The sequence below is a fragment of the Phodopus roborovskii genome, unplaced genomic scaffold (assembly GCF_943737965.1).
Source record: "Phodopus roborovskii unplaced genomic scaffold, PHOROB, whole genome shotgun sequence".
NCBI lineage: Eukaryota > Metazoa > Chordata > Mammalia > Rodentia > Cricetidae > Phodopus > Phodopus roborovskii.
In genome coordinates, this window is record NW_026126459.1 from 28,488,266 (window position 1) to 28,511,479 (window position 23,214).

At 36.1% G+C, this 23,214-nt stretch overlaps 1 protein-coding gene across 1 annotated transcript in view; it reads right to left on the minus strand.

The window, feature by feature from the left end:
* Positions 1 to 737: 737 nt before the first annotated feature.
* Positions 738 to 23,214, minus strand: part of Col5a2 (collagen type V alpha 2 chain) — a 124,852-nt gene continuing 102,375 nt past the window's right edge. The window contains exons 34-54 of the mRNA XM_051190117.1: positions 22,336 to 22,443; positions 22,005 to 22,058; positions 20,766 to 20,819; positions 20,538 to 20,591; positions 20,088 to 20,141; positions 19,588 to 19,695; positions 19,428 to 19,481; positions 18,889 to 18,942; positions 17,828 to 17,989; positions 17,069 to 17,176; positions 15,953 to 16,060; positions 14,857 to 14,910; positions 12,809 to 12,916; positions 12,005 to 12,058; positions 9,806 to 9,913; positions 9,104 to 9,157; positions 7,954 to 8,061; positions 5,799 to 6,090; positions 4,195 to 4,382; positions 2,678 to 2,917; positions 738 to 2,400 (exon numbers count right to left, since the gene is read on the minus strand). Coding sequence (XP_051046074.1) covers positions 2,254 to 2,400; positions 2,678 to 2,917; positions 4,195 to 4,382; positions 5,799 to 6,090; positions 7,954 to 8,061; positions 9,104 to 9,157; positions 9,806 to 9,913; positions 12,005 to 12,058; positions 12,809 to 12,916; positions 14,857 to 14,910; positions 15,953 to 16,060; positions 17,069 to 17,176; positions 17,828 to 17,989; positions 18,889 to 18,942; positions 19,428 to 19,481; positions 19,588 to 19,695; positions 20,088 to 20,141; positions 20,538 to 20,591; positions 20,766 to 20,819; positions 22,005 to 22,058; positions 22,336 to 22,443 — 2,271 coding nt within the window. The 3' untranslated portion in view covers positions 738 to 2,253. The remainder of the gene's footprint in view (positions 2,401 to 2,677; positions 2,918 to 4,194; positions 4,383 to 5,798; positions 6,091 to 7,953; positions 8,062 to 9,103; positions 9,158 to 9,805; positions 9,914 to 12,004; positions 12,059 to 12,808; positions 12,917 to 14,856; positions 14,911 to 15,952; positions 16,061 to 17,068; positions 17,177 to 17,827; positions 17,990 to 18,888; positions 18,943 to 19,427; positions 19,482 to 19,587; positions 19,696 to 20,087; positions 20,142 to 20,537; positions 20,592 to 20,765; positions 20,820 to 22,004; positions 22,059 to 22,335; positions 22,444 to 23,214) is intronic.

Here is a 23,214-nt window from a genome sequence, read left to right on the forward strand (position 1 = left end):
AATGCCACTAGTCCCTGCCATAGTTATAGATTATATTTCTTTTGGTCATTTTGCATCCAAGATGTCTCTAGGTCATGAAGGTAAAGAAATCCACTGCTCTGAAGAGACCTGTGTACCTAGAACACAGAGAAAAATTTCAAGTTTTAGTGTAGTCTGGATGAAATGTACTAACAACATCCCTGACTCTCAGATAAGAACTGGTATTTCTGTGGGTGGAAACTATTAGTATTTTTATTTAATAGAAATCAACATGTGTTTCTGGATTACTTATATGAACCTGTACAACTTATATGGGTTGGGATTAAAAAGAAAACTTACAAATATCCTTAGTTATACAGTCAAATTCTAGATGTAGAGCTCAGATAATAATAAAATTAGAAAAAATTAAGTTGTGAAACAAACATTACAAATAAAATGCTGATGGTACTCAAGATGAATTCATACTTTATACACATTGAGGCATGTTTTTATTATCAGTTTATTCAACCATGGAATTTTCATCTCTTTTATTCTTTACCAATCACTATCTGGAGTTTGCGTAGGCATAGGCTGTCTTCATCATGCCTTTGTGGGCAGTATCACAAATTTTTGTTTGTAAGCCAGTGCAGATGTGATGGACGGTATTGGTTGTATCTCCTATTAAATGATAAACCAAAACTACCAAAAGATCTTCATTTTCCTTATTGGAAACCAGAAGGATATAATGTGTTCAAAGGAATTCAACAAACAGAACAACGGACATGGCAGAAGCATGCATTTAATTCCTTGCTTTGCAGATACATGACCAAAGTTGTGTGCTTGGCTTGTCCTTTGGGAAGGCTGAACTATTAATTTTTAAGTAAATAACAATGGAGAAAAAAACACAATAAAGAAAAAAAGATACCTTGAGACACAAGGGGACCTGTGTATACTGGACTAAGACATGTGCATGTAATACAAAGTACTCCAAATACAGCATGAGAGGAACAGTCAACAGGCCCTGAAACAATGTTCTGTCTCTCAGAAACTGGATATCTAATAGTTCTGTGTTCACAAATGGCGTTAATGAAATAATCTTTAGTTTTAAAGAATTTTATTGAAGTAATTTTAGCACCATCATTAAGAGAAAAGTGTTACCATTTCAGCCCTGCCTATCTCCAGTCTTGGAATAACAACAGAAACACAGCACCTTTTAATATCTAAAGTATAAACACTAACAGAAAGTCTATCCCAGCTTCTAGAGATGAGGTAGCTCATGCTAAGAAATTTTGGGTCATATTTTCCTTAAAATGTTCTAATTCAAATCCTCACATTTGAGTGATCATCATAACTGGGTTTCTAGACCTTTCCTTTATGATAGGCTTTAGGCCTGTGAAGGAGTCTCAATTTTGGTTACTAGGTGTTTAGAAAGTTATTGCTTTGTTTTGTTTGCATTCAACATCTTTTTACACAAGAAAGCACAAATGCAACTTGTATTGAAAGATTACAACAAATAGAAAAGCGTTGCTTTTAAAATTTGAAATGAGAAAAAATAATCTAAGTGTATCAGTCTTTACAACACAAATTGGGAAGTTGAAGCACTTCTATGAGGTTCTTTTCCTCCTGAAATTCAGTGACTATGTGCTATTTAAAGATTTCATTTAAGAAAGTGGAAAGGCGATACATTATATTCTCCTTAAAGAATTTCTCTAATGGTAGTATAATATTAAGACGTGCACGAGAGCTTCAGCCACAAAGTAAAATATTTTGCATTTGTTTTTCATTGACAATATGGGAATAAGAGGACATAGAAAGGCACTGCTCTCTACTTTCCAGACTGCAGCCAAGCAAAGTCAGCATGTGCTGAGGCTTTGCTCACCCCGCTCTGAAAGCTACCTGCTAGGAAGAAGATTTTCCTCATAAATACTAAGCAACTCATTCATTACAGTGAAATGAATTGATGAAAACATGTTTATTTTTTAATCAGTTTACTCTTTTGTAAAGGCGGTCACTGTCATTGATCATCTTAAATTTAAACTGCCATATTGAAAAATATTTTAAGTCAAATGAACTTGAGGATTGTAAGTAAAATAAATATTCTGAAGGATTAAGGAGGCCAGGCACTTCAGATCATATATACAAAGCTGGTGCAAGACCAGCCATCACTTCAAGAGTCTCAGGATCAACCTCAAATGGGCAAAGTTCTTGTGTTAATGGTGTTGGTCATCAATGGCAGTGCTCAATGTCGCGGTGGTGATGGTCACTGATGGCAGTATCGATTCTTCTGGGCTTCTGTTACATGAAACAAACTGGCCCAATTTCAATGCCAAATTCCTGGTCTGTGTTGCCAATATCCACAGGAGCAAGATCTATGATGGGCAAGCGGGCCACGTTCTGCGTTCTGTATTCAAAGATCGTCTTGCCCACATTTCCATTGCGTTTCTGGAATTCAATAGGGCAATGGGTGAATAGTATATACAATTTCTCTGAGAATTTTACACAGCAACACCCTCCCAAGGCAGCTTGTTGTATCATAAAAACAGGGATTATGTGCAGCTCAGGCAAGATGGCACTAGCATGCATGGCAGAAAGGAGACATGGAAATCAGTGTTTCTGCATTGTAGACTCAAAAGTTTATGATTGAAAGTGAGATTTGGTAAGTTTAATGACTGAAGCAAGGAAGGAAGTTAGAGAAGAGTATAGCTCTGAAGGCACTTACAGAGCAAGTGTCTTGAAGAACCGTGTATCTGAATCGAATGTTCCCTTCTCCTTTGATTTCTAAGTCATTTGACCCTTTGAGCACCACAGCTTTCTTGAGGTTTTTGGCTTGGTCATCCATGTATCCCACAGTGTTCCTACAGACATAGGTGATGTTCTGGGAGGCTTCTTTAGATAAGAGGCGTAGGAAGGTCATCTGAGTAATGGCTGTATTAGGTGACTGGTAATCTCCATATGTGAACTAGAGAAACGATAAAGAGATGGCAGATTGATGATAGGTAGACAGACAGAAAGAGGACTAACTGACTATAAAGAAGTCAAAGTTGAAAAATATTACTTAGTTTTCATACAATAAGATATTGTTCCTACACAAGGAAAATATTTTCAAATATCTATCCATAGTCACAAGACCTATTCCCTTATGACCTCAAAGAAGAGATGAACAAATAATTTCAATTTCCCAGAGGAAAGTCAAATGTTTTTAAATCTGCTTTAATTATATACATGTTACATTCATTATACTTAATAAATACAACTCAACTTTTTCAATAATTAGAATAAAAATAAGAATTAACTATAAGTGTAAATTTATCTTATATATCAAAATATTATTTCCTATAACATAAGTGCCCAAAACTCATTTCTTACTTTCCTTCTTATCTACAGCTTTGGGTTAGTTTTCAGTAGCATCATTTTGGTTTCTGACATATTAGTTTTCTTAAACTACATTTCAGCTGTTTATGTTTAAATTTTATTTCCACCAAATGATGGTAGATTCTAGCTTATTGTATATAGACTTATAACTCTTTCATAACATGTTAATTGAGACAAGATTAGAAGCAGAGGAGGCAAGATAGGAGGATGAAATTCTGATTTTGTAACAGGAAACACCAAGGTCTGATAAACTCTGAACACTAGACTATAACAAAAACATAAAGCAGACTGGAACCCAGAAACATTATACCATAATTCACCTAATTAGAAAAATGAGTAAACTTTAAGTAGTACTTTACAGGTTGTAAGGGATCCCCTTATTGTAAGAATGTATCTAATATGTATCATTGTTTATTAATCTAGATACTACATTAAACAATAGCATTCACAGAGACAGTGAGGACAGTCTTACTGCTCTCACTGTAAAGTAGCTATAAAGTTTTAAAAGGTTAGTAATTTTATAAGTTTCAATTATGACCCAGGTCTCCTAGAGCAGAAACAAGACCCCCTCCTACTGTACTCCATAGTCAGTAACATATATTAAAGACACTAATATTAGATATTACTTATTTCATTCTATGAAAAAGAAAATTTTTAAATTCATATTAATTAATCTTGATAAAACTTGTTTAGAAAAAGATTTTGCATTTCTAATGAGAACACATCATTTAAAAGTAAGCATAGTAAAAATTAACCCAGTCAAAAATAATGGCATTGTTTTAATAAATGCGGAAACATAATAATAAAAAGTAAAACATAATTTGTAAAAAGTAAAAATATAATTTGGAGTGAACAATAAATCACCTGAGATCCTCTGTTCATGTCGAGACCATACCACACAGGCTTACTGTCAGGAGACTTGCTGGCCCACCAGGTTTTAAGTGGAACACTGGCTGGGTTTGCTGAAATACATGTCTCTCCTGTTTCCATATTGCAATAAACTTTGATTGCATCTTCAGAAGATCCCTGGTTAGGGTCAATCCAATATTCGCCTATTTTTCAAGATAGAAATATCTGCTAAATGGATATTATCTCAAATATGATTCAACGTCTCTAAGGTAATCAATCAGTGGAGGTTGATCTTTTATTCAAAATGGAATTGTTAAGGGAATGAGGAGAAAGCTCAGCAGGTAAGGTGTTTGCCATGAAATCACAAGGGCTTGAGTTGGGATCCCAAAAATCTATCCAAACTAGGTGGGTATGGTAGTCCACTCGCAATTCCAGCATATGGAAATATAGAAACAGGAATCCCGGGGTAATCCGACAAGTTAGACTATCTAAAACAATGAGCTGTGGACTCAGCTAAAAACAGTTTTAACATGTAAGACATTCAGTAATTGAATAAGATATCTAATTTCAGCTTTCTCCACATGTTCACATGCACTCACACACATGTGAACACACAAATACACATGCATGCAACCACTCACATATACATATAGGGAGAAATGTAACTGTTAAACATTGGAAGCCTTCTCCATGCTAACTTCCATTCAAAAGCACTTTTCAAAATTGTGTATTTAAGACTAAAAATACCCAAGTGATTTCTAAAATGAGATATACAAGACAGTGCTTGATGTTTGATATATAATCACATAAATATACAAACAAATATATTTACTCACATGTAGGTCTATATATATGTGTGTTATACATAAATTATAAAATTTACATTGTGAATAAAATGAAAAGGGAAATGTATATTATACAGTTACTAAGAAAAGTATGTTGTCTTTTGGAGAAAACATTTTCAGTTGTCCCTGTTGATGTTATTTCAAAGTTAACTGAAACGTTGATATTTTGCAACTCATTCTTACAGTTTTAAATACGCCTTTTCTGGGTCTAATTAGATCATTCAAAATTCTTGAAGAAGGAAAACTTAGAACACTGTCATACAACGAAGGTAGAAACACTACTTCATTCCAAACTGCTTGAAAAGTTCACTATACATGATCCTGCCAGGAAGGGTTGCAAAAGAGTAAGTGGTAGGACAGTAAGCTTCAATAAATAGATCCCAGATGCAAATAACTTAGGGAAATATGGACTTTACCGGGCTCTCAATGGCTTACCAAATTACAATTCTGCATGAACACATAGGTAAGAGAGAATCTTTATCTATTCATGAGCAAGTGTTTTCTGAATGTACATACATGCATGTTGGGATCACTTCCTCAAAATTAGTTTTTTTTTTAAAGATATGATCTCTATTGTATATGTTTCATATCACCTTTACTATGTAGTTTTTCATGTAATTGTCTCTGCCACAAAACTATAAGCTCTATGGCATGTTCACAGTTTTGTCTTTGTGTCTATCATTAATTAAAAAGTTAAAAAATATTTTGGGTTGTAGTTGAAAATAACTCAATTCAAACAACGTGCTTCACTCATACCAGCTCCTATCTACTCACCACTCTGCCTGGTGGAATGGCAAAGCTTTAAGTCATCACAAGTCCGGGCTGGGTGCTTCTTGGAACCATCAGGGCTACGCATGGTTTCAATCTGACTACTGAGGGACTTCAGGGTAGCATGGACCCCAGGGTCGGTTTTGTTTGTGTCATCAGGAGCCGCCTGGTCTTCAGTAAACTCTGGAAGCGGATCTGGCATATTCTCATCATAGTGGCCCATGATATCACCAAGAGCAGCAGTAAGATGGCCAGGGGGACCTGGAGGACCAGGGGGCCCAGGTTCACCAGGAGGACCCTAAATAGGAGAATTTAGGAAGATATTTAACAGTGTTTTGTTATACTAAACTGGTGCCGTGCAGTGCCCTGGCAGTTACAACTTGGCACACAAATTCATCATTATTCAAGTGTGACTCATGCTTTTTAAACAGGCAGGCCTAGCCTGTCAAGCCATAGATAGGATTGCAAGAATGGGAAGTGATGTACAGCTCTGTTTTTCAGGCAAAAATAAATAAATAAATAAATAAATAAACCTTCAATTCAGCCTCTCAGATAAACAAAGCTTAAAGCCAAACTCCTCAGTTTGATGTCTTCTTTGAAGATACGATGCATCTCATGTGAAGAACATCCAGAGTTACATTCTTTTCAAAACAATTTTGGGCAAGATGCACTGGGATTCTTCAAAAGCAGCTATGTGGGTAGGCAGAGGGGCTGCTAGGGTGTGGAATCTGGTTCTATAAGTCTGCATGTAAATACCGGGGAAATAACTACAAGACCTCCAACATGGAACTTCCTGGCTCCTCCAGATCAAAAAGAAAAAAAGGAAGTCTTTTTTGTATATACCTAAATGTAAACATTCTCTGTACTGAACAAAGATAGGCTTTTCATAGCCTTAAGGATGGGTCCTGCTCTTCTGCTTTCAAGAAGAAGTGAAGGAATGTAAAGTCTCAGATAAGCTCCCCCAAAAGTAGCGAAGATTACAAGTTGAGTGCTTTCCATTAATTCTTCTGCATTTTCAGAGGAAGAATGAGTCTTGAAAGAGCTATGTAACTAAGGAGATGTGGAGCCCACATCTCAGGTAGAGAGCACAGTCCTAATGTGCCAATACTAGTTCTGCCATTCATTTAATGGGAACTCCAAGCAACATGTCTTTGCCTCTGTGCCAGTGCTTTCTCATTCTCAAAAGACTGATGATAGGGAGACAGGCAGATAGATGATGGATAGATGGATGATTGATTTCTGGGAGGTCATCATGATTCCACACATCCTATTGCACTAATCTCAGAGGAATAGCCTCATCTCACCAACAACACACGGCCAGGCCATACAAAGTGCATTAAGAGCTACACAAGTCACAGATAAACAATGTAACTGTTTTCCCTTCTTGGAAAAAGAAGGAAGGGACTTTCTTGACTATGATGAGACTAAACCTACACACCTACATAAAAATAATAAATATTTGAACCAATGGCACTGTCACTAAAGGAACAAAGACTTAAAAGGTACAGTCAGATAAATAAGATCAAACAAACACCAGACAGAAGCTTAGATACACACAATACATATGTGTGTAGATAGATGATGCATGTCTAAAGACAGACAAGCTAGAGACTAATATGGTTTATTACTTGATAACATCTTATACTAAATACCCTTAGATTTGTAATTGGAAATTTTAAATTGAGATCTTGAACATCATTTTCAGGAAAGAAACTTTCAAACTCACATAACTATATTGTTTCAGCTCCTGCTGCTTTGATATCCCTGCCATGATGGACTGTACCATGAACTATGAGGTAACCCTTTCTTAATGTGATATTGTTAGAGTATTAAACAATAACAGGAAAACAAACTAAGACAAACATAATTTTACACAATACATTAGTTGTACAACTTTAATAGGCACGCAGCCATTGCTTGATATTTGATCTGAGTGTAATATCAATTCAAGGACTTGATTATCTTGAACTTTCATTTTGTATGTTCTAAATGCTTTGTATTGAAAACTTGAAATAATTACTTAAGTAGATAATCTTGTGTTATGACTTCTAGGTTTATTTGAGAAGTCTTTTAAGACTCTTGTTGACAAGGTTGCACAAATGCTTCTGTATAGTCTCCATCGTGACATCAGCATCTTCCATGCAAACTCCTGTGAGCTTACCTCTGGTCCAGCTTCTCCTACACTTCCCCGCACACCAGGAGGTCCAATGGGTCCAAGTGGCCCAGGGTTTCCTTCTTTGCCTGAAGGACCTACTGGTCCTGGAGGACCCTGTCAGGACACAAAAACTTCATTTTAGAAGAAATACTTTGCAATGTCTCTCTAATAAAACAACAATGATAGAGATTGAGTAATTACATAATTATTCAGATTCTAATAATGAGTTGCCATTCAGCATTTTGTTACATTTATAATTTCATTGTGTATGAACTGTCCATCACTAATTCTAGATAGAGAACCAAGATATGTTAAAAAATGCTAACAGACTGTGGTGGTTTGAAAGAAAATGGCCACCAAAGGTGCTCATGGTGTCTCTTCACAGCAATAGAAATCCTAACAAAGACACATTCTAATAACCAGTTTTCATTGGCAGAAATTGTTTCATCCAATTGTCCATAAACTTGGTTGGAATTTCAATTAATTTAGAAGGCAATTATATAAGTTGAGGGTTTGCTGTAATAGAACCTCAGTACTTACACCACAGAACCTCATTATATTCTAGCCCTCTCCTTATTATTATTCTCAACTTATGTATATTTATGTTGAAGTTAAATATAGCATAATTGCTTTGCTAATTCATATTTATAACTTTTTCTATTTCCCTAAATATTTGTGTGAGCTGTTTTATGACACCAAAGACTTATAAGAAACAGCATTAATATTACTTTAGAATTCTAAAAGCCTCAAATATCAATTCTTCTATATGAGTTGCTTCCAAATTATCTTTTCTATAAACTTCTTCTAGGGTTTTATCACAATTAAAGAGCAAAATATTACTGTCTCCAAAATCTATTCCACTTCATGAGGAAGTCCAATCATCTCAAAGAATTCACGTTTAATAGAAATTTAATCCCCAATAAGAAACTGAGTAGAAGAATATGTAAGTACCTGGTTAAGAGATTTCACCATGGGCTCACTGTATAATACATAACATGTCAAATTCCAGGATATTTATATTTAAATTTCTTGCTAAGGTTTTTCCAATACATTTTTCTGCCAACCTCAGAGACCATGAACCAATCGATATTTAATACCAACAATATTGTACTCAAGGAACAGTATTATGTCACTAAAGGTGACTTCTGTTACTTACTCTTGGGCCAAAAGGACCAGGGATCCCAGCACTTCCTTGTTCACCATTTGGACCCTACACAAAAAGAACACTGAAAGTATTACTAAAACATATAAATCTTTTAAATTTTTAAAAAAATTTTATTTTACATTCCAACCACAGTTCTCTCTCTAACCACTCCTCCTGGCCCCCCTCACCTCCCTCCCAGCCCACCCCCATCCACTCTTCCCATAGGGTAAGGCCTCCCATGGGGAATCAACAAAGCCTGGCACATTAAGTTAAGGCTGCGCCAAACCCTTCCCCTTGCATTGAGGTTCAGCATGGCATCCCACCATAATGAATGAGCTCCAAAAAAGTAGCTCATGCACCTGGAAAATATAAATATAAATCTTGCATTGTGCTGTGTTTTATCTTTAAAAGTATGCTGTTACTAACTTTAGTACTAGAAATGAAGCCATTAACTTCCTTAACATCCAACTGATGCTACAGCCAACTGCATAGGTAAAGGCATTTAAAGCTTTTTGTTTATTTCTTCCCCCACAATATTATAGCTTGTATATGGGTATTTATATAAGGTAACTATATAATCTTTGATCAAGATAATTTTAAATTAAAATGATATACAAAAGCATCAGTCTATTTAATGGAGAGACTGGTAGTCCTATGAATACATCAGTATATTTTCACATGCAGGGAAGGACAACGCTTAAACAAAAAACTTACAGGAGGGCCAGGAAGACCCTGAAGGCCAGTGAAGCCTCTGTGGCCTTTCTGGCCTCGGTCACCTCTGTCTCCATTGTCACCCTTGTCACCTCGAGGTCCTTGAGGTCCCTATAAATAGTCAGTTATTAATATTACTTTTCAAGACTACAATTTCCTGCTATTTTACTCTCTAAAACTGTATTTACTATAATGTTTAAATAGTTTCTCGGAAACTAAAACTTAATTGTAACTTTCACTTTCCATGCTTCCTCTAGGAACATGAAATTTACATATGCAAATAAAAGAGCTAGGACTGCTGGGACTATATTGAGAAACAAACAAGTGCTCAGTAGGTATATTTCTAGGTCAGAATAACCAAGAGCCACCTAATTGGACTTAAGTCTCACTCAGTGGGAAGCGATTTGTGTCTGAAAGCTTAGAAAACTATCCATGGTTAGTGAGATCATGGACCATAGAGGAGAACATTGTACTGCTGTGTTCCTAAACTAATTTCCAAATGCATTCTAAATACTTATATTTAAATCCACAGATAACCCCAGCTCTAGACCCTCATCAGAACCCTCTCAGAAATCCACACTGGTCAATTGCAAAGAAAACTGACCATGGGATTCCCGATGCATGACTGACACATCTATAACATAACCCCTATACAAAAGGTTCAAGGGCAATCACAATCACAGAAGAGGGTGAGAATCAGATTTCTCCAGGAACAAGCCACTGATAGGTTATCCACACGCAAGAGGTCACCCTCAAATGCACATACATACATGAGCAAGGCAAAAGGTTGTATTTATATATACATGTGTGTGTGGACACTTAAAGGAGTGGTCATAAAACTAGGAGGAAGTGGAGAGCTCTGGACAACTTGGAGAAAAAGAGAGAGGAGAGGGTAGAAATGATATAAATTAAATTCTCAAAAAATCATAAAAAAAACCAAAATTGGGACAATGAAACTGAAATGTTATCAGTAAGCTACATTCATTACACACATACACACACCAAAGAGAGCATGTCATTCTCATCATATCTGCAACAGTTTGTTCTCAAATCTATGGATCCCAATTCTAAAAAAAAATATAAAGAAGAATCTCATTTGTGATATAAGCCACATCCAGAGAAGTGGTAAAAGTATCCACTGGGTGGATTGTGGCTTTTATTTGGGGTGCTAGAAGGTATACACTGTTTCAGGGTTCAGTGGTTCACAGTGAGCCAACAAGTGACAGATAGCTAAGGGTTAGATGTGTTATCCTTGGTGTCCTGGAAGAAATGGAACTCTACTAATCTAACTGCAGAGAATGAATGGAATGATCAAATCCACTGGATTTTAGGCTAATATTTTTCCCCTTTTAAGTTTTATTTTGTTTTTTAGGTTTAATTTGGATTTCCAAGCAATATGGTAGATTAGAGAGAGTGTTTTTATAATAGAAACAGCACTAGATATTGGTACATGAACATGAGAACATGATCCACTAGACTGCCAGTAACAGATAAAGGTAAACCTGCCAGGAAGCACCTAGCCCGGACCTAGGATGGAGAGCCACAGCAACATGTTGTGAGTGGGCCACTGGATTGATCAGCTTACCTCAACATACCTCAACATAGCTTTTGCCATAAGTCATATAAACAGTCCCTAAACTAGCATGGCAACCCTTGGGACGCACAAGACTCTGCTTGCTTCCTGTATCTCTTCCTCTCATCTATGACCTATTGCAAGCTTCTTTCTAAAAATTCACCACCCATGTTGTTCATAAAATTTACATGAATCCACTGGCTGGGAAAGATTTGTCTGCCTTTGATTTTCCAGGACCTCATCTCACTCCACACCCCCTGAGCTACTGTACATCTAAAACAAGAAAACTTCTACTGCTCTCAAGGACTCTTGATCTTCCCCATATCACTTTAAACCAATTCCTCTGTGGTTTTAATGCAGCTTTAAAATACACTGTCATTTGCATCATTTCTTTGTAATAAAATCTTTCAAAATCTGTCTTCTATCTTTCTGAAATATGCCTTACTGTGACCCATCCCACTACATACCATTACTGCTACCATCTCACAGAGTGTCAGGATTCTCTGGGTCAATAACTATATAGGAGCATTTCTTTTTCCTTGCTATTTGTGCATCTTAAATCACATTTCCTCTTTGGATATATATTGTACATAAAAAACATATTTTTGTTCAGAAAAGACAGAGCTTACAGGTAAACCACGTTTTCCAGCTCGGCCAGGTGGTCCTACAGGGCCTCGAGAACCCTAGAAAATAATCATAAAATGTATTATCTTAAAATAATAAATGCAAATGTGTATATAAATATGAACAACATATTAACATAAGCATATTAACATAACATAAGTAGATATAAATAAAATGTGCACAATTATAGCTAATTCGTTGATGTCCAGCAAATGTCCCTACATCAGGTAAGAATGCACTAACTCTAGTAACACATTATAATCATAATAATCAATATTTTTTATTAGTTTTACCACATTAAGTTCACTTTAGTTAACTATTAAATGACATTGCTTATTTAAATTTATATTTATATGTATTACAGTTCATATAAATCCCAACTTGTTTAGATAATTGAAGTAACTATATCAGAATCATATCATATTCAAAAAGCAACAACTCATTTTTTTTGTTTTGTCTTTTCAAGACAGGGTTTCTATGTATTGTTTTGGAGCCTGTCCTGGAACTAGCACTGTAGACTAGGCTGGCCTTGAACTCACTGAGATCTGCCTGCTGCCTGCCTCTGCCTCCTGAGCACTGGCTTGGATTAAAGGCATGTGGCATGTGCACCACCAACACCCAGCTTTTTTTTTTTTTTTTTGGAAAGCAACTCATTTTTAAACTAAGCATAAATTTTAATTTATAATTGTCTGCCATTATTTAGAGTTCTTAGCTAACAACAACATATACAGGATAGGATATATATTCACATAGTTACAGCATAACATATCAGTGTCACAAAGCTGTCAGTCTGAAATTGATTTTCTTACAGGATCTCCTCTTTGTCCCGCATCTCCTGGTGCACCAACAGGCCCAGGAGTCCCAGGGGCACCCTGAGAGCCTGGCAGACCTGCAGGCCCGGGGTCTCCACGGTCACCCTGACAAGAATAGACAGAGTATTGTTATTTAAACATTTATTCTATAATAGCAACAATATTCTATATTGCTCATATTATCTATAATATGAAAATACACCATTTCAAACATGTTGGTTTATTATTTTACCTCACTAGTTTACTTTTATTCGCTACTCAATACATTATATTCAAGGGACTAGAATCGTTTCTCCTCGGTTTCAGATCTCAACCACATTCAGCACTTGCTGTTCCTTACATTCAGATTGTTAAGAGTACAGGAGTGTTCACTTCCAGAAGATAACATTTACTGGTCTAATTTCCTAGACTGAGCAGTCTTCAAAGGAGTGTCCATGTTTGTAAAACACACTACAATTTCAGAGTGGGAAAATGTTAAGGAAACCACTTCCTACATTTTCAGCTCCACTGAGTCTCAAAACTGATTCTGATTGTTCTTTTACTACTTTCTCTTCCCTTGTATGCTACAGTGCCCTTAAAAATAACTGCTTCTGAGGGTCAAACAAAGATGACTTCAGACTGTGCAGGTCTCATTTGGAAGGATTGGGAGAGAATCCCCCTTACATGGCCCATATGACAAGGCTCTAAATAATAGCTCATTGTGCTGGCACAGGTGAAATCAATGTGGAATGAGCATGCATGGACACAATTAACAACTCAATAAAGGAGTCAAACTTTATTTTCTGACAGAAATTAATTCTTACTTGACTTACTAATTTGGCAGCTAGGGTAGCTGGAGAAGTGGGCTAGGGGCTAGAGAGGTGGCTCAGTGGTTAAGAGCATTGGTTGCTTTTCCAGAGGTCCTGAGTTCAATTCCCAGAAACCCCATGGTGTCTCACAGCCCTTTATAGTGGCATCTGATGCTCTCTTCTGGCATGCATACCACTCATACATGAAATAGAAATAAATAATTTGGTAGCTAGAATGAGCATTTGCATGTAAGTTAAAGAGTACATATACAATAAACTGAAGTGAAGATTTTGAAAACAAGCCTTTTTAAAGCACACCCACAACTGGAATTTACAGGGAATTGCCTGTGCTGTATGCCTTTAAAACCAAAACAGCAATTTAAAGTGCACGTAGGAGTTCAAGAAGCTGCAATAATATTTCAAGGAGTGCATTTCAAGACCTTTGAATGCTTTCTGCATTCCATGTAGACACCAACAAAGGCAAGTCTCCAGATGTTAGAAAATTTTCTGTGGCTGTGATAGATAAGGAGAGTCTTAGCCCAGGATCCCCCAAACACTCCACATTCCTGTTGTGGTACACTAGCATTCTTGAGGAATTACTCTGCAGAAGAATTTTAAGCCTGGTATTAGCATATAAACACTTACACTAAGCATATTTAAGGTATTTGGAAATAGATTCAGAAAACTAAGTGTCCTGTGTCTGATTTGCCTTTAATGGCTGCATCTGTTTCCTAACAGCTGTGCAACCACCAAAAGAGACTCAGCTGCTGATACACCTGGGAAAATTGTCAGCTCAATGTAGGCCTAATTTAAAAATACACAGCATGTCTACCACTTAGCAAGCGTCATGGCTTATATCCTTGTACGTTAACTCTTTAGGGAATAAGTAGAAAAATGTAGATGTCATTCAGCTGTGTGAGTGATATGGAAACTTAGAAGACCCATTTTCATCTTGATGCAAAGCCTCTATGTTACACCAAATATGAAAATAATTTTTTGTTCCTTGCTCTTGAAATATCATACTTTGTCATGAAATCAAATATTATTTCATTTAAAAGATCATCCAAGGTTATAACCTTAATAAAAAGCTTTCCATCAGAAAAGTCAGAGTTGCACTGGGCCTATGGGGATAAAGACTAGGTTTTTTTTTAATTACTATTGTTATTATCATCATCATCATTATCATTATTAGGCTAGAATTATAGTGATTTCAGGTATATGTGGCTCTAGCATTCCAATCTGTATCATTGCACTTACCCGTTCTCCAACTGCACCATCCCGTCCTGGGGTACCATCATTACCAGCTGGACCCTAAAAAGAATAGTGTTTGAGACATTATTGCTTCAAAAGGAGATTTTTAAACTTTCATTCCAGTTGACAGGAAATGGAGCTACATGTTGTACTCTTGTTTGTACTATAAAATAACACCTGATAGGAACCTCAGCAGGAGAAAATGAATACTAATTTCTTCATATTTTCAATTGCTTCTAAAATTACCATATTCATAGTTGTTCAAATTATTAATGTCTAGTTCTCAATTTTAAAATGGAAAAGCCCTCAGACACATTGAAATAGATCAGCGTGACAGTGCTGCTATCTTGCATTTTGTCTGAATTCCCACTTCACTTTTCCAAATATTTTCAAGGTTTTGAAACCAGATAACTGTGTTAATATTATATAAGATTCCATTTTAAAGTACATATTATTCTTTTCTTATTTTTTTTTTTGTTATTTTTTAGAATTAGGTTTTTAGTTCTCGATAAAATTAGCTTTGAAATCATTGATTAATTCTTTCATGAGAACATGATCCTTTGGCAATTGACTCCTTAAGCGGCTTAGCAGAAGGGTATTCCAGACTTTACCTTCTCAAATTGCCTGTCAATGCTCTATTTCCTCTCAAAAGAACTAAAGGGACATGACAACCATGATGTTACTTTATAGTAAGAAAGGAGAATGTCCTTTACTCCCTCTCTCTTCTTCATGAGCAGTAATAGTTTCATTAATCCTATCACTGCAAAGCTTGGCAATTTTGATAAATATCCCATTACATTAACACGGGAAAGATGAATGGCTGTGTCCTTCCACCTTCAAAACAATTTCCCCAAAGCTAAATCAATGGAAATGCTCAGCGCAGCTTTTACAAAAGTCAGTACAAGGACACTGATTTTGTTTCTCTATCATTTAGCAACTCTCTATGGAGAAAGAGTACATTAAACAGCATGACAGAAATCTTTCTTAAGCTCCTATGTGCAACCCATTCCCAAATATCTACATCAATTTCATAATGGAAAGATTATCCCCATCACACTCAGCTAAAAGAGAAGGTATTTTGCTTTGGAGTTGTAGCACTCACTTCTGGCCCAGGTTCTCCTACAGGACCATTGGAGCCTGGGGGTCCTACGGGACCAGGGGGACCTTTATCTCCTGTGGCACCAGTTGGTCCCACTTTTCCTGGTGTGCCCTGAAATTAAAGCACAAATATGTCAACCACTGCAGAAAAATATTAGGAATATTAGTTTTCATAAGGCTCCATTTATTTGGTAGTACTTCAGTCTCTCCTCCTACAGAAATAATTGTCCAGTATCCTATAGCACCTATGAATGCTTGAAGACATGCCCACTTCTTATCACATTACTCCTGACATACCAAAGAGATGAAAATCATCCTGCACCACCGCATTTTGTGTTTGAAATATATGTAGTCAATTATGGCTGCCCTTCTGGAATCTGTATCACTACAAAGATGTACACCCTTTTCACTCCTGTTTTTTTTTTTTTTCAACACATTTGTTTTAAATGTGTTTCAGTACTTTAGACTCATCACTAAAGAATTTTACTTTTCAGTTTCTTGCCTCAATTTTGATATCAAGATAAAGTTTAACTTCTAATTGCTGGCTTCATATTTCTACCCCAAGGTCTTCTAGTTTAACACACCAGGATTCCAAACTCTGTTCACATTCCATAAAAATCACCATTTCCCCCTCAAATGTTGTAAGCACTCACTGATAAAAATCAATCACTTTGGAGATTTTACAGCATCAAACTTTCTTCTGTATTCCATGGGAAACAGGATATTATAGTTCAGCCATAATCACTTCTAATGTGACCTCAGCTCACCTGTTCTCTTTGGTGGTTTACTGTGAAGTATGGCTGTTTTATTAAGGTTGTTTATTTTAAAAGATACTACCAAACCACCAGGAAGTAATCCCCCTTTGCTAGCATCATTTTTATCACCGAAGAAATACACACGTCACCAAAAAATTCAAACACTGATTATCTACCTCTCTGTAGCTCCAAGGTTAAACAAATGTTTGTCAAGGTTGTTAAGCATTGAAGATCAAAGGTTTTTAAACGCTAGGAATTTACATCAGCTTAAGACTTTTTGAACCAACTCATCAAGCAAAACAAATCAATTCTTGCTGCAAAAGTTATGTAACATGTCAAATGAAAATTGACCAACAGCTACTCACCGCTGGGCCAGGAAGGCCAGGCATGCCTCGTTCCCCACGTTGTCCAGGCATTCCTACAATCCCTCTTTGCCCAGTGGTACCAGCTGGACCAGGGGGACCATCTGGACCCTAATGGGGATAGCAGACTGTAATTACTAACTACTCTACAGAATGAGCCAGAATCTGAGTAATTTATATAGTTGACTATCGTTTTATAGAATTTGAAGAAGTATGAGGAAAAAAACTTCTTATCTCATCAAACCATGAATGTCAATACTTTTGAGGTCAAACTCAGCTTCTAACATTATTCAACACTCAGAAAGCAACTTGATAGCTAGTGAAAATAAAAGGAAAGAGCTATTGAAAAACTTGTTTCCCCATATTAAAAGGACAAAAAGCAAATTTAGAAGGATTATATTTCTAAAAGTGATAATACTTAGTAGTATATAAATACTACATGTGATAATATATGTTTTACTTTCTTCACATAGGAGACATTCAATAAAGAATGTCTTTTGGTTTAGTTTTAGAAAATTATGTCCTTTAAGCTTTTGTAATACATATATCATATATATATATATATATATATATATATATATATATATATACACTTTCATGGCAGAAAATTAGAAATTGAAATGTATATAATTTAGTGAGATGAAAGCATTTAGGAATGTTTCCAGAACAATATTTTAATAGATTTTATGCCAGTGGTTATTACAGGTTTCTTTCTTATAAATATTCCAATTGGAGTTGTAATGAAACAGATGCCAAACTTACAGGTTGTCCATCTTCTCCTGGGTCCCCTTTGTCTCCTGGGCCACCAGGTGGGCCAGCTGGTCCTCTATCACCCACTCTCCCATGAGAGCCAGGGTCCCCACGAAGACCAGGAGGTCCCTCTTTCCCAGGCTCCCCTATGGGTCCTGCAGGTCCTGGAGCTCCCTAGCATAACACAAAAATAAGCAATGAGAAGGAAAAAGTGGAAGCTAAGTAAGAGGAATTGACCCAAAGGGCTCTGCCTCAGGCACAGAGGACACAGTCCTACAGGATTATTTATCTTCTTAGATAATTGGTCACTTCCGATACTTAAGCAAAGCAAAAGAAAACAAAGCATGCCATAGATTAATGTCCAAGAAAAGCCTAAATCTCATTTTCAGATGACCATTTAATCCCACATTATTAAGAGCTATGAAATTAATTTTAATTTTCAAACATTTCAGGCTGTTTCAACAATAGATTATATGTCTTATTTTATTTGGGCTGATTTGAACTGGTCTTCCAACAAGATTTACTAAATAAACTCTCAGGGGCTGCTGTGATGGTGAAGCTATCAAGATCTTTCATGGCTCTTGCCTATGACATGAGTTGATACCCAGCGCCTGTGGGTGAGCACAGCTGCCTTTAACTCTAGTCCCAGAGTATTCAACACCCTCTGGGACTTCCACCGGCTCCTGCATGCACGTGGTGTATAAGCTCATGCAGGCACACACACACACACACACACACACACACACACTAAGAATAAACTTTTAAGAACTTTTCTGATATTCTAGAGATGCTTTCTGAGATGTATTATTAGCACATTTTAAAAAAGGTATTTAGTACTCCAACAAAAGCCCAGTCAAACATTAGCTTAGAAAAACATGCAAATAATCTCTTCCAAGTTCATTGAATTTGTTTTGGTGAAATGTCACTGTGACTACAAAATGACTTGACAAAGAAGAAAACAAATCAGTAAGAGATTAAATAAAAATAATAATTAAAATACCACATTGTGGCAGTGCACATGCAAGTGCATGCATTACAATCACTACCAATGATTTGAATCTGAAATGACTTACAGCAGGGCCTGGGGGCCCAACTCTGCCTGCAGAACCAGGAAATCCTGTAGCACCCTGAGGACAAAATCAAACAATTGGTCCAGATCACAACAGATGTTAATTTTCCTGAAGCCTGCATTTCACAAAGGAGGCTAAGGATCTGTTGATTCCTTCCTTTCTTTATGACCATATAGCTTTTCTATTCTCAGTCCTCAAATGCTTTAGAGAATCTGGGTTAACTGATAAGAGTTAAACAGTTTTTCTCTTTTGACTTTTATTTATTGAAACGTATTAAAGTTGAGCTAAAACTACACGTGGTCTTTTGTGTAACCAACTACATAAAGTATTTTTACTTTGATATGTAATACCTCTGCTCCATATGAAGCAGCTGGGTTTTCACGATTAGCAAAACTGGTTTTCACCCAGATCTCCAGCTTAAGCTAAGCCCCTTTTGCTCTATAGTACAGCTGATACATAGGATAACATGTTATTACATCCTTAGATGACTTGATGTTTGCAACTAGCTGTTGCGCAATTCCCAGAATAACAAAGAGACTTACAGGCGGACCCTGGGTTCCCCGACCACCTTTCAGTCCAGGAACGCCATGAGGACCCTAAGTGGAAGAAACAAAAGACCAAAAAAGTAAGCCAAATACAAGCACTGTGCATTGTAAACATTGGGCCTTGGTATCAAATTTCCCCTTTCTATTTTTAACTCACATGAGGACCAGGTGATCCTGCTAGCCCTTGGGGTCCAGGAGACCCAGCATCTCCCTTCTGCCCAGGCTCTCCAGGCTCTCCCTTGACTCCAGGCTGTCCATCAGGACCCTAAATGCAATTTTTCAAATGAGGAACAATTTTTTAAGATTTATAAACAAATTATTTCATAGTAATAAATATTAACATGACATTTAGTCTTATAGAATATTGTTGTCTAATTAGTCTAAGCATGATATGGGGGGGGGAACCTCAATAACATTCTTAAAACTTTCTTGGAAAAAAATCTTAGACTATGTTCATCATAGAAAATAACTACATACACTAAAATATTATAAGCATCAAATTTTGTTCCACTCATGAGAAATATGTTGTATAATACATAAAATATTTTAAAACTTAAAGATTTTATATATCTCAAAACATATGAGAATAACACTTAAACTCATTTCTCTACTAAGAAGTTTATTCATTTGTAAGTTAGAAACATTTGAAAATTTTACCTGTGGTCCAGCAAAACCAACAGCTCCAGTTGGACCATTTTCACCACGAGAACCCTAATAGGAGACAAGCAGGACTGAAGCTTTCACACATATGATATACATTTTATGCAGCTCAGTGTATACAGAGAAGTCAGCTACATTGCTTTGGGAATATCCTTAAGTCAAATAATAAATTCTCAAGACCAAAGAAACTTAATTACTTAGAATTCTATTTGCCTAGATGTAATGTTTAAGTTTAATAAAAATAAATAAACTAATGGAATAAGCATGAAAATTACATAAAGGTTAGACACAGTGATTAATGATTGATAGATAGATAGATAGATAGATAGGAAGGATAGATAGACATGATAGATAGATAGATAGATAGATAGATAGATAGATAGATAGATAGATAGATAGATAGATAGATAGATCAACAAGAGAAAAATTCTGTTAGTGTTCACTTACAGGATTACCACGAGAGCCAGGAGGACCAACTAAACCTCGAGGACCAGGTTCACCCTAGAAAGAAGGTTTTAGAGGGCTAAGTATAATACATAATGCACTTGGAGACCACTAGGCACCATGTGTAGTTAGACCAAACTCTGAGATGGTTTTTCTCTTCCATGGTGTTGACAAACAGCAATACTTTACGCCTTGCTGTTTTGGAGTGCACAGTGCCATCTTTCAACTTACCTTTTCTCCAGTAGGCCCCGCAGGACCTGGTGGCCCCAAAGGACCTGGAAGACCCTGTAAATTAACAGAACATAAGTACACTGAAGGAAAGTGTGAACAGAAATGTCCATGTTTAAGTAAAGCATGACTGCTTTTGCAAGTCATTATCACCTCTACATTATCAAGACTTTTGCTATGTTGTCCATACACTAGCAACTAGATATTCTCTACATAATATTTGACCTTTTTCATCTAACCCTGTTCAATATATGAAACTGTCCTCAAATTAGTTCTAAATTAGCAGCTTTTTTGGCAATGTTTGTTTGATTTTATAACCTGTTTAATTTTGCTAGTATCTATTTTAAAATTTGGGTATAAATTGAAAATTGGCTGTCCTTTTGCAATATTTTCTTCAATTTTAATATAATAATAAAAATACATTTTTACTAAAAATTCAATTACACCTGCCTTCACTGTTTAAAATAAAAGAGCCTTCCACAATTAAGGTTCACTGCTATTGATGTAGTTCTCTATTTAGGAAGAGTAGGGACAGCCTCCTGGGGCAGAACCTGGGACTTCAGGACATATAATCTCAATATTTACGTGACTGGATTGTTGGGGTTTTTTAGGAAAATGTGCTCTGTCAATTTTGTGTTTCTTCTTCATAGGCAACTCAATATTCACTTACCATTAAAATGTTATTTGCATTGTTGAAAGAATGTAAAGAATAAAATTGACATTAATTGTGTGATCTTGAATGGGGGGGGAGTTTTTATTTTCTAATAATTTTCTTAGAACACTTCTTGAAACCTGAAAAGCCAGTTCATAGCTTATATGCATAGGAAATAAAAAATACCCTGTTCATGTAGGGAAGGGTGTTACTAATACAGAGAAAACATGTTATTGTTTTCTTTCAGCAAATGCCTCTTTGCTAAAACAATGTATTGTACTTATTACAAATAAAGTAATAGTTCTATTTGCCCTGATCTATCACACCTATTTTTATAAGCATAGTAGATACAGAGATAGCTTTATATATTCTATGACCTTATTTATATACATATTATATTACTGTAATACAAGGTAAGTAAAATAAGTATCCACTGTCAATCTACATCAAGTCTCAAATGGTATCATTATTATATTCTTGACTGTAAATCAACATGAGTAACTTTATTGTTAAAATTTAAGGCAAGTTTGTAGGATAAGCAATGATAATGTAGGTTTGTAGCTCATGCGAGAAGATACCCTTCCCCTTACCCTTGCTCCATCATTCCCAGCGGTTCCTTCAGCACCTTTCTCTCCTATGCCACCCTGAATAAACACAAAATACAAAATGCCAATCGTTAGTTTAACTGTGCTTCCTGTACTCTGGATGAAGCTTCTTGAGGGCAAGCTTTCCTTGTCTCCTTCACAGCTCTACTTCCCAATAGTACTTGATTATGTGTGTTCTCAATAAACAAAGATACTTAGAAGAAAAAAAAATGACTTATAGATCAGGATGATTGAAATAAAAGGCTGCTCAGGAAATCACTATGATAGAAATTCTAAAGACATACACTGGGGAAATTAATAAATAAACAGGACTTACTCTGTCACCCTTGGGGCCAGGTGTTCCTGCGATTCCTCTTTCTCCTGGCATGCCTTGAAGACCTGGTGGCCCTGTGTCTCCAATGGTCCCAGTTGGACCTGGATTGCCCTAAAATGAATAAATGATGATATGATATTAGCATATTAATGTTAAAACCTGTAAAGTTGCTGTTTCAGTCAGTCTAAAATAATTGAATATTAGCAATTAGAGTTTGGCTTAATGCTCAGATTTTATACTTATGGAAATTGTGTCTCATTGGGATTTCTTAAAAACAACTTAGACTGACATTCTGAGTTTTGACTTATATATCTAGTTTCTCTCTTTTGTTCATTTCAACCTGTCTCTATTATACAGTTTATTTTTTTAACTTAACTGTTCATTAATAGACATTTAATCTTTATTTGCAATTAGTATATAAATTATTAGATTTCATTGTGGAATTTTGAAATTTGTTTTTGATGATCCTACTCATGCCTTCCCAAGCTCTTGGCATCTGTCATACTACCACCTGCAGTGGCTTCTTTTCTAATTTCATGTCACATCTACGACATGTTACACCCAGCCCCCAAAGTCAACATCGCTTTACCCCCTCATGATCCTCACCCTAGTATCATGACCCATACCTACCCTGTCTTTACAGATAATTAAACACTAATTCGAATCAAAAGAAAAATGAATGTCCTTTCAAATATAATTAATTGAATTGCCCTTGTCTTTCCCTCCTCTGACCACAACAGGCACATTAATAAAGACAATATTGCATTTCATTATTTCCTTGGAAAACCTGTGAAATTAAGCTGATTACCAGCTAATTATACAAATAGAGATTGGCTTTGCTCATCACTGTGGACCTTGAGGATGTTAAAGGCCGTTAAGTTG